The sequence below is a fragment of the Mercurialis annua genome, linkage group LG6, assembly GCF_937616625.2.
Source record: "Mercurialis annua linkage group LG6, ddMerAnnu1.2, whole genome shotgun sequence".
Lineage (NCBI taxonomy): Eukaryota > Viridiplantae > Streptophyta > Magnoliopsida > Malpighiales > Euphorbiaceae > Mercurialis > Mercurialis annua.
In genome coordinates, this window is record NC_065575.1 from 39,926,051 (window position 1) to 39,938,962 (window position 12,912).

Below are 12,912 nucleotides of genomic sequence, written 5' to 3' on the forward strand. Positions count from 1 at the left end.
ATTGTTTTACAAACTATTTAATAGACATATAATTAAATTTAAATTTTACTAAAATAAATAAATAAATCAAAAACCGTCATATTCATTCATGAAAAATAAATTTATAAAATTTATCTCGAGATTTTATATTCATCCCGAGAAATATATTCACCCGAGATTTGAGTCGCCGCCATCCTCCATTCCCGCTGTCAACCTCAGACCCATTTATATTTTAAAAATATATAAATAATGATATTTAGAATTTATATTTTTAAAAAGTAACAACAAATTTATATTTTTAAATTTTATTTTAAATTTCAAACAGCAATTAATATTTTTTAATAATGGGATGCGAGAAGCGCTTGTGAAAGAATTTGAAGTCACGATTTAACAGTTTGCTGTCTAACGCTTATACCATTTGAATTATACCTCATTTCGCAGGAATTAATATTTTTTAATAATATAAATAGTGATATTTAGAATATCTATATAATAAACTAGGAAACGACTATAAGAATTAAAAATTTAGCTCCTATAGCTTAGCTTAACCCTTATGCAAACCAAATATTATCTATTTCCATGGAGTATTACAAATTTTGCATCTATGAAAATGACTTATATGTACCACTGTTACAGTAGAAGGCGGTCTAACTAAGTCGTTTTTTTTCCACCAACTAAGTCGTTATATTGATCATAATGTGTCTTTGGTTGAAGTTGAAATATTGGTAATTAATTTTAACCATCACTGAATTTTTCAGTTTTTTTATTTCAATTATTAAACTATTTTTTATCATTGAATTTTTTTTTTCATTTTAATATTGAATTTTTTTTTTCATTTTAGTATTTTCGGCCAAAAATACTTAGGCGGCAGCCGGAAATTGACATGTGCTAAGCAGATTTCGCTAGTTTTACTTTGAAAATTTATCACATATATATAATTTCACTTTTAAAATGAGTTTTTAGGTCAAATAATGCATATATGGCAAGTTTTCAAATAAAAAAATTAATACCGGCTACCATCCAAGTATTCGAAAAATATTAAAATAAAAAAATTAAAAGTTCAGTAATTAAAAAAAATAGTTTAATGAACTCGAAAATTCAACAATCTTTGGAATCAAATACCCTTGAAACATTAAATCAGAGTTGAAAAAATCAACGTAGGGAAGTTTCATTTGGTTTGCAGCACATGCGCTTTCCGCGTTAACTAAATTCGAAGGTTGTTCTATGCACCGATCAGATGAATGAGTCTTCTTTGTCCAACTTATTGCATGTATAAAGCTTTGTTAACTTAAGTAAAATTAATGTTTTGTAATTATGTGTATTGTGTAGCATGCTATTACATTACATGTTGATATATATAAATACATAAATGTGTATATACTCCTATGGGTATATTAATAAAGTATCGTTTTTACTTGTTATATTCGTAGAAAAATAATAGTTATGTGTATAATAATACATTTGTACATGTGAAATGAAAATGACAAATCTTATCAACCGATTTTAAAATTATTTTTGACATTTTAGTAATTAAAAAATAGTTAAAAACGTCATTTAATATTATTTTTTAAAATTAAAACAATAACTAATAATAAATAAAAATTAATTATTTTAAAACAATATTAGTACAAAAAGTTCAGACGCTGTTATTGTACTTCTTCCATTATTATATAATCGGCTGACTTGTAGAATTTCTCAGACATTACTGCTTCACTTGATTGTGAATAAATTCACTATAACAAAAGTTTAACTTCTTAAAAAATAGTATTTCTTTTAGTTATTTGGTTCATTTTTATCAATGTACTTTCTGGAAAATTGAGGGGTTGACTTCCTTTTAATTAAGAAAATGATTGCCCTAACAAAATTTAGGTTAATTTTTACTTTCCTAATTAAATTAATTAAAATATAACCATATATCTATATTTAATTAGCCAATTTAGTTATTGAAAATAATGTTGTTTTTAAATTTTAATTAATTAAAAATAAAATATAATTTTCTTGAAAATTATTAAGTGAATCAAACAATAAAAATATTAATTTCTTCCACCTTAATTTATTCAGCAATTAATTTCCGAAGAAATATACTTTTCAAAAATTATACACTTTTGAATAAAATGAGAGTATAACCTCTCAATCTACTTGAAAATGACTCACATGTTATAATCTTAGTTAACTGATATCAAAAATGATAGATGCATGGTTGTCTAGTATATTTGTTTAGGAAAATACCTTATAACCCATCTTTTTAATTCAGTTTTTTTAACTCACTTTATGTGGTAAGATTTTATTCGTCCAATTTTCATCTAAAAGTGCATATTTGAAAGAAAAAAAAAGAATGCCATCAATCCACTATTTAATTGTCATGTCATGCAGTACAAAAAAATAAATTAAACATATTGTGTTATATAGCATTGTTCAATTGTTTATGGGTCGGACTAGGTGAATTTAAATCTTATCCAGTTGAATTTAACTCATTTAAATATAAATTTAATTTTGGTTTGAATTTTCTTCGAATTTAATAATTCCTATTTAATTTCTGTCCATATATTAAATCTCTATATAATTCACAGAAAAAAGATTTGAGCCTAATTTATAAAAATCTGAAAAAAAAACAATTAATACAGCCATCAAATTCAAACTAATTAGTTTGAGGTAATATCCAATTTCAATCCAAGCGGGATGAAGTTACACAGACCAAGCAGAAACCCAACCAGTGGCGGAACCAGGACTCCAACTTTAGAGGGTCAATTTTTTTATGTTAGGCTATTTAAAAAATTAAACGGCTGTAAATATAGTTTGAATCTGTTTATTTGTAGTTTTAGGGGCGGTTAAAAGAAAAAACCGCCCCTAACACATGTAGCGCGGTTTCCAGGGGCGGTTATAACCGTCCCTACTGAAAAAACCCTAAAAATTCTATTTTTTTTTTAATTTTTTTCCGGCAAGGAGGGTCGGCCGACCCTCTTCGACCCTCCCTAGTTCCGCCCCTGTACCCAACCCAATAATTAGATATATTCTCTTTATAGCTATTTTAACTAAATTACTCTTAATTAAGACTATGCATTGATCCTATAATATGACTTAAATTAAGCGTTTGTTTTTCAACTCACCCACGTCTAGATCATGCACATATTTAATGGCGGAATAAAGATGTTATCATCGTTATCTTTGTTTTCTATTCATATTATGATTTAATTAAAAACTCAACAAACTTTAAATAGTTATTTAAATCATTATGCCTTCTTATTATGTTCTATATCCAATATTACCAACATTCTAATCAATAATTAATGAAATTTGGTGCCGTTTTGACTTTACAAGTAATGCCAATGAAATGCATCCCAAGGAAGCAGGCAAATCAAATCTTAGATCTTACCATATATCATTACCAACCAACCCTGTCTTCATCTGCATGCTATGTATGTATATACTCTAATTCTATTAAACATTTTGCGACGTCGTTCTAGACATTACCACCTAAACCATAATTCATGAAAACATATTTAATTTGTAAAATCTTAATTATATGGAATTATAAAATGTTCTTGGAATTAGGTAGTGGAATTATACTATTTTTGGCCCAAGTTTTTACTTTTCTTTTTCTAAAGAAATATTTTGTTGAGAGAAGTCCTTGTATTTTGTCTGCATGTAGTCGGTTGTTACGTATAGAAACCGCCAGCTATATCACAACCTATAATAATTCAGGTCTTTTTATTGACTTACATCCTTAACATTGTTACTGATTGGCTATTATTCTTGGATTTTTGAGAAAACTTGGCTATTCTAATAATTTCTTTAATTATAAAACTTCAAATTTAAGCTCTGCTTAGGGCAACTTTCAAAGAATTCTTATCAATGAAAAAAATTACATCAGAAGAGTCCTATGCAAAGTGCGATTCAAATGGACTATATAAAAGACTTAGTTTAAGATTTATGTTCTAAGGTACTAAGATTTTTTTATTTTTTTTATGAATGAGTAATATATTAAAGGGCAAAAACATTTGCTTGTGTCCTCATTTAAATTCCAAACCTTTCAAAACCGGCGTAATTAATCTATTTTGAAATATTCATAGCCTTTTCTATCCGTTTTTTGGATTGAACCGAATCTTTACTTATTTGGCATCCATGTCACTGCCAAGTCAGCGAATTGCTGACGTGGCAACGCCCCTTCATCCAATCAAATCTCATGACAACCCACATGATAATCAAACTGAAATAAAACCCAACTTTTAATGCAGATTAATTAATTATATTATTATAAATTTATATATATTAAAAAAGTTAAATTCTTTTAAATTAACTAGTAAAAATTAATTTAAAATTTTAATTAATTTAATTAAATTTAAGTTATAATATTTAACTAAAATTGACTTCAGTTAGAATTTAAGTTATAATATTTAAGTTATAATATTTAAATTTTAGTTAAATTAATTAAGAATTTAAATTATTTTTAAATTGATTATGGTTTTTAGTTAATTTTTAAAAATAAAATACTTATTTGTACTTTTTTGAATGGAAATAAATTTAATTTTATATTTAAAGTTGGTCAATTAAATTATTTCATCATTTAAATAAAAAAACTACGAAAAATTAAAAAATTAGGATACAATTGAAACGATAAAATGCAAAATAGGATAAAATTGACCAGTTATCAACGTCGGGGTAGAATTGAAAAGGAGATAAAAGATCGGGTTTTTTTTTTGAGGTATTAGACCTTAAATTATTTCACCAGAATATTAATGTATATACAAGAATTTCTACCGATTACTACATGGACCAATCTGTTAAGAATTTTACTATTTCTGATTGTAAAATTTATCGATTTAAAGTACTCCACCATCATTTCGAGAGCTCCTAGCTCGACACATTTTAACCCTAAATAAATACCATTTCAGTAATAATTTGTCGGTCAATTGGTTTGCTAAACTAAATTTTGTATATTCAAGGACGCATCGATAACAACTTGAATAATTCCCACATCATGCTAACAAAAAAGGAAATGAAATTCAAGCATGAAAGGAACGCGTTTTTCATTAAAAGTCATATTGTTGACTTCACAAAATTCAATATCATACATAAAAGAATTCCTACATGCAAATGGAAAATGAATCTAAAAGTCCTTCTAATAATCAAAATAAAATAACAACAATTTGGTCCTTGTGGGCTTAATTTAATGACTGAAATATATTATTTAAATCTATGAATTTCAGATTTAAATCTTCCTTCCTCTATTAATATACTCAATTAATAAAAAAATAGCAATTATTTGAATAGAAAAATAAAATATAGAACATGTTTTAATGGACCATCCTCATATAAAATAAAGGAACAAAGAATTTACATATTCAAAATTATACTAAATCTGCCTAATATATACTGAGTAAATGTTTTTGACGGGTTTGTCAAAAATGACAAAATAATTTTTAATATCCATAACTTAGACCGTTTTATTAAATATATTTCAAAACAATAATTTATTGATTTTATAAACTACGATGAATATAACTTTTGGACACATAATCACCCTTTTATAGCCATATAACTAGACGAGATGGGATAGCTCAAGTGGTAGCGCCTCATTTTACACTGTTAGATTTTGAATTCGAGTAGTTAAATTCTTTGTTCCTCATATGCTATGGGAAAAAAACTACATATCTTAAACTGAAATAAAGACACATTATGTAAAATTATTATTTATAAAACTAAAAACTAATTATTAACTGGAAAATTAAATTCTAAAAATATGTATAATTTGAAACTTAAATATAATTATTTTAATATGTAAAATTAACAAACCATAATGTTCAAATCATATTTTAAAAATTTATTTGACAAAATGATTAAAGTTGTGGATATAAAAAAATATTTTTCCTTTCATAATTTATATCAATAATTAAAAATGAAATATTAAAATAAATATACATTTTAATTTATTGACTTTTTTTATAATAAATTAGTACACAATTAAAACATCATACAATTATTTAAAATTATCTATTTGCTTTTATAAAAATATATATATTATAATTAATACATTTGTGCTACTATGTAAATTCTTACAAAAAAAATCTTTAAAAATGAAGTTTTTTATTTTTCTTAGAGATGTAACTATATAACAATGAAATAATTACTCGACATATTTGTAGCATGTAATAATTGATTTATTTTTATTTATGTAGCATGTAATAATTACTCGTGTAATAAATTAATTATTGTGACTAAACATCCATGAAGACCGGTATAGGCAAAAGTTTTTTTCTTCTATAAATTGCACCAAATCCACCAACACAAACTCAATTCATCATCAAACTATACTATCAAACTCTTATCTAAAATCTTTGTCCAGAAATTATGGCTTCTGAGTTATCATTTTCTCTTCTTCTTCTTTTGCTTCATTTCTTTACATCTCCATCTTTAGCAAATACACCTCCAGGATCAGTTTGCAGCTCCACTCCTGATCCTACCTACTGCAAATCACTACTTCCCAATAACCACACCGCCAATGTTTACGATTACGGCCGGTTTTCAGTTCGTAAATCCTTGTCGCAATCGCGAAAATTCTTGAATTTAGTCGACAAATATCTTTCTCGACGATCTTCCTTGTCAGTATCGGCCATTCGGGCTCTTGAAGATTGCCGATTTCTAGCTGGTTTAAACATGGATTTCTTGTCAACTTCTTTTTATACTGTTAACACCACTAGTAAAATGTTGTCATCTTCAAAAGCTGACGATGTTCAGACATTTTTAAGCGCCATTTTAACTAATCAACAAACCTGTTTAGAAGGGCTTCAAGCTACAGCTTCAGCTTGGAGTTTAAGGAATGGCCTTGCTGTCCCTTTGTCTAACGACACGAAGCTTTACAGTATGTCTTTAGCTTTGTTTACTAAAGGTTGGGTTCCGAAGAACAAAAAAGGGCTGACGTGGAAGCCGACAGGTAAACAGAGAGCGTTTAGTAATGGAAAGTTGCCGTTAAAGATGTCTAGTAAAGCTCGTACTGTTTTTGAGACTGTGACTAGGAGAAAACTTCTGCAGACGGATGGTCAGGACGATGACGGTGCCGTTTTGGTGAGTGATATTGTGACGGTGAATCAGAATGGAACTGGGGATTTTATCTCTATTACTGATGCTGTTGCTGCAGCTCCTAATAATACTGATGGCTCTAATGGGTATTATATGATTTTTATTCCTGCTGGTGTTTATGAAGAGTATGTTTCTATTCCGAAGAACAAGAAATATTTGATGATCGTTGGTGCTGGTATTAATCAGACGGTCATTACTGGGAATCGTAGTGTTGTTGATGGATGGACTACTTTCAATTCTGCCTCATTTGGTAAGTAATCGGTATTTTGTTTTCGATAACACTCCGAAACTCTATAATTATATTATAATCTATTTTTATAAAAAAAATGGCCATTTTCGGGCTAAAGAAATTATTATTGTTGAACTATAAATATTTTACATGATAGTTATCATCGTTTTATTTATTATATTTTGATAACTGAACTTTCATTTTTACATGTTATTTTAGCAATTCAGTTTAAAAATATGTTTATTTGGTAAATAAATATAATATGGTGATCGACCCAATAAGTAACTTTTGGTATCTCTGTTTCCGTATTGTATAGTCTATAATTACAAACTAATATATTGATTTTGCAGCTGTAGTAGCACCAAACTTCGTAGCCGTGAACATCACATTCCGAAACACAGCCGGCGCGATCAAGCATCAGGCAGTAGCATTAAGAAGCGGAGCTGATTTCTCCACATTCTACAGCTGCAGTTTCGAAGGGTACCAAGACACCTTATATACACATTCTCTCCGCCAATTCTACAGCGAATGTGACATTTACGGCACCGTAGATTTCATATTCGGAAACGCAGCAGTTGTTTTCCAAAACTGCAATTTATATCCTCGTCTTCCGATGAGCGGACAATTCAATGCGATCACTGCACAAGGCCGAACTGACCCTAATCAGAATACGGGCACTTCAATACATAATTGTACAATTAGAGCAGCTGATGATTTAGCTTCGAGCAATATGACTGTCCGGACTTATTTGGGGAGACCATGGAAAGAATATTCAAGAACTGTCTATATGCAAAGTTTCATGGACAGTTTGATAAACCCGGCCGGGTGGCAGATATGGAACGGAGATTTTGCGCTAAGTACATTATATTATGCAGAGTATAATAATACCGGACCGGGTTCTGATACGACTAGCCGGGTTACTTGGGATGGTTACCATATAATCAATGTTACTGATGCTGCTAATTTTACAGTGTCTGGCTTTTTGTTCGGACAAGATTGGTTACCTAAGACAGGAGTTCCGTTCACTGCTGCATTATTATGATGCGCTACTAATTCATTTGAATTTTTTTTTTCTATTTCTCTGTTTTTTCTTTTAAGCATCATTTTATATTCTTGCTGTCAGATAAATGTAATTCTTTTAGCCAAATTGTAAAATAAAAAGAAATCATTGACTTATTTTTATTTTACCCTTATGAATAGCTGGACAAGAGCTGGAATTGTTTTGTGTAAAAGGTAAAAGTAACTTCTTTTTCCAGAAATTGTCTAAACTTATTTGTACTATTTATATTCAAATTGATGTAGATAAAAGAGCAAATTGTTCTCAAGTCCCTTAAATATAATTTACATTTTTATTTCACTAATTTAAAAATCAAATAATATTGTCTTTTTCCGTCTACGTTAGTGTTTTAGTTTTTCCATTTTTTAACGTTAGTCAACTAAATTAAAAATTTTAGAGCAAATTATGCTAAGGTCCCTGAGATATACTATAATTAACAGTTTGGTACCCCTTGTTTCAAAAGTCTACTTAATGGTCCCTTAGATTTAATTCCGGTAACTATTAGGTTCTTCCGTTAGTTTCAACACTTATTTCAAACGATTTGGTACCCCACCTTTAGTTTTGTGAACTATTTGGTCCCTCACTTTTAATTTTATTAAACGATTTGATCCCTCACTTTTAAACGATTTAGTACTCGAATTTCAATCCGTTAAACGATTTAGTCCCTCAAATTAACAGAAGGATCTCTCAGTTAATGGAATTAAAATTGAGGAACCATTAAGTAGACTTTTAAAATAAGGAGTATCAAACTGTTAATTATGGTATACCTCATGGGCCTCTAAATAATTTGCTCAAATTTAACTAACAAAGTTAGATTTCAATTTAATTTTTATAAATTTATTTTTGACACAAATATAAATAAAATTTATATCTTTTATGAGATATAATGGAATCATAAATATAATTTCATCTGTTTTACTTTTTGGAACATATTTTAATTGTTTTCAGTTTTTTTATTTTTTTATTTTTTTTAATTTTTTCTACTTCATTTACTTTTGGAACTTAAAAACTAAAAAAAATTGAAAAAATTAAATGTCAAATGTTAAAAAGTTTTAAAAATTAAATTGAAGTCATTAAATTTTATAATAATATTTTTTTATAATTGGAGAGGGGGAGCGCTTATGGAAGAATTTGAACTCATGATCTAGCAATTTACTGCTCAGCGTTTATACTATTTGAGCTAACATATTTTTATTTATACATTTTTAAAAATATGAATTTTAGGACTAAATTGAAGTTTATATTTTTTAATTAATTCCTTTGATTTAATTGACTAACACTAAAACAGACGGAAGAATTAAATTGTTTATAAAAATAAAAATAAAGAACGACATCATTTGATTTTTAAATAAAATATTGAAAATTATGCATTATTGCATATGTAGAGACCCTAACAGTAATTTGCTCTATATTTTTTTTAAGGATAACAAACCATCTAATAAAGGGAAACAGGAAACAGTTACATGAGTAAAAAATACGAAAAAGTTGATAAACCATTTTTGCTGATCTAACACAGAAAGAGATGCTTGCGGTAAAACATGCGCCACACTATTTACAGATCGTCTTACGAAATTAAAATAAAAATTATGAAATATCCGATAAAATACCATATTCATCAATGAGCGGATCCACTCAAAGGCTTTAGCGGCGGACACAAATTCAAAATAACCTCTAAATTTACTCTATATAAAATGTCAGCAATTGTTTTTCAAAATTAATAGTTTTAATTTTTTTTTAAATATGAGCAATTAAGAATAGAGAAGTCGGCTGCTAGAACTTTATAACCAATTAATAATCTATCTTACAACATTTCTAATAATGGTAGAATTTAATGTATAACAATGGTAGGATATGTATATGTGTTTTAAAACCGAACTGATGGCTGAACCGGTGAGGCCACCGGTTTCCGGGTCAACCGATTGAACCAGTTTAATGACCGGTTTAACTGGTTTAATAAATTTAAAAAGATTTAAAAAATCTGGTTCACCGGTTCAACATCCGGTTTTTTATAGGTTAGATCCGGTTCAATCCGGTTTAACTAAAAAGTCTATTTTTTTACAGTTTTAGACTGGACCATCCGGTTCGACGGGTTCGACGGGTTTGACCGACCAGTCCAGTTTTTAAAACTCTGATATGTATTATATTATAAAGGGCTATTCCTTTTTTAATACCGAACCTTTACTTGTATCGTCAATTTTAGCCAAACGTTTTAAAATCGACTGGTTTAGCCAATTTTGAGATATTTGAAGCTTTCTGTAGCTAGCTTAGGAGGATGGCTATCTTTGAGAAACATGTGGATACCCGCTTTATCTCTCTTGAGACTCGTTTTGGTCGAGTTAAATCGGATGTTAGGTACACACGTAGTACAATGGACACTCATTGGGGCGCACCTACTCCACCTTTGGCACATAAAGGAGACGTGAAGACATCAAGTTTGATGATATTTTTGGGAATGAGCCCTAGAATCATTCATATTGCATTTTTATTATGTTTTATCATGTTTTTAGCATTTTCTTTTCTTTTTTAAAAATACGTTGTATTCTAACCATGTTATGAAATGCATGTTTTTGTGTTTATTTCAATGCGATTGCCTTATACTGCATTTATCTTATAAATGAAATATTTTATTTTTTTTATTTTGCAATTACTTGTCTTTTATGCTTAAATTTCTTATACTTTGTCAATTCTTTTAATTAATTTATCGCTTGCATATATGCTTTAAATCTTTTTGTTTTTAATAAATGGGAAGAAATATTTGTCTTTGATTTTAAAATTTCTCTTAAATTACAAATTTTTAACAAAATGTCAAAGTGTTAAAAATTGTAATTTACTTTATGCTTATAAATTTTGTTTTAATTATTGATGCATAAAGTGACGGGGAGGCAAAGCTCATTTGAACTCCCACTAACTTAGTCATTTGAGTAAATTGATTGTTAAAATTAAAAAGGGGGAGATTGTTGGACCAAGTCCTTTTCGATCTCTAATTTTGACTGATAATCAATTTAAAAGTTCTAATATTGTTTATTAGAGTGTATGAACCTATTAAAATCATCGTGCGTCGATTCAGAGTCTTCTAGCGAGAATCAAAAATTTTGATTTCCCAAAGTTTTAGTGGGATTTTCGCGCCCGTGACAAACATGTCTTGCGGGCGCGACACCCCTATAGAGGGCGCTATTAAAGGTGTAAACGAACCGAGCCGTTCACGAGCAGCTCGGTGTTCGGCTCGATAAGAGTTCGGTTCATGTTCGTTCGTATTCTAAACGAACCGACTTCGGCTTGATTTTATGTTCGTTAATATAAACGAGCTGAACATGAACATAGTGGTGTTCAACTCGTTTACGTTCACGAACAGCTCGAATAAGAGTTCGGGAACAAGCTCGATTAATAGTTCGTGAACAAGTTTGTGAACGAGCTCGTATATAGTTCACGAACAAACTTGTTTAGAAACTCGATTAGGTGTTCGCGAACTAATTCATATTTAAATTAATTTATATAATTATGTTTCTAATTTATTCAGCTCATATTCGTGAACGAGCTCGATTAGTTTGTTTTTAATTTATTCAGCTTGTATTCATGTTTGTTCGTTTAATAGTTCGTGTTTGTTTATCCGTTATACGAGCGGGCTCGGGAACGAGATCGTTTAGTACTTATCGAGCTCGTTCACGAGCTCGTTCGCGAGATTGTTCGTGAACGAGCTCGTTTAGTACTTATCGAGTTCGTTCGCAAACTTGTTGTTTTAGCGGCTAAACGAACGAACACGAGCTGAACACGAACTGAACATGAACATGAACACTATAAATCTAAACGAACCGAACATGAACACTCCCTTCAAAGTTCGACTGAACATGAACCGAACATGAACACCTTGTTTGCTAAACGAGCCGAACATGAACACTCTAAAGCTCGGCTCGGTTCATTTACACCCCTAGGCGCTATAAATTATGTAGATGGAACGACTTAAAGGTTGACTGGAACCCTGAGTCGACTTTCTGTAGAGGGTGCGACACACATATAGGGGGCGCGACAAATGTTACCGTTGGAGGTGAAACTGCTATTTTTGAGCACCCCAATGAATGAGTGACACATGGTTTCATATGATTGAAGGATTTAAAATAACTCAAAAATCGCGGGCGCGACACTTGGGTAGTGGAAGTGACCTAGCCAGTTTCTACACAACTTTTTGTCTTCACTTGGAAGACTTATAGAATAGTTGTTAGCGTTATAAATAACCTCCAACCACCATATTTATGTGGTTAGACACTCTAAAAACAACAACAACTACAAGCATTCAACTCTTACTTACATCTATTGTGCATCATTAAGTGATTACTTTTTTTTGTTGTTGATAATCAATTTTTGTTTATCATTAGTATCGTAAGTTTGTGATTAGCCTTGAAAAATCAGCTTGTGAGTTTGTGTCTACCTTTAGAAAACAATAATTGTACTCCCTCCGGTCCATAATATTTGTCGCATTTGTCTTTAACACAAAAATTAAGAAAGCAATTAATATGTCTTAATATATAGACATATTTACCAAGTTCTTTCTATCTTGAAACTTGTTAACATTTAT

At 29.5% G+C, this 12,912-nt stretch overlaps 1 protein-coding gene across 1 annotated transcript; it reads left to right on the forward strand.

Moving 5' to 3' along the window:
- The first annotated feature begins 6,265 nt into the window (after positions 1 to 6,265).
- LOC126685822 (probable pectinesterase/pectinesterase inhibitor 7) lies at positions 6,266 to 8,461 on the forward strand. Its single transcript, XM_050379787.2, has 2 exons — positions 6,266 to 7,306; positions 7,636 to 8,461. Exons 1-2 carry the CDS (start codon positions 6,328 to 6,330, stop codon positions 8,325 to 8,327), a joined length of 1,671 nt encoding a protein of 556 aa, XP_050235744.1. The 5' UTR covers positions 6,266 to 6,327; the 3' UTR covers positions 8,328 to 8,461.
- Positions 8,462 to 12,912: the final 4,451 nt, after the last annotated feature.

Bases quoted from the DNA above. Each gene is read 5' to 3' on its own strand.
- LOC126685822 (XM_050379787.2), top strand. From the start codon at position 6,328: ATGGCTTCTGAGTTATCATTTTCTCTTCTTCTTCTTTTGCTTCATTTC. The intron at 7,307-7,635 runs GTAAGTAATCGG...TTGATTTTGCAG, and splicing joins TTTCAATTCTGCCTCATTTG to CTGTAGTAGCACCAAACTTC.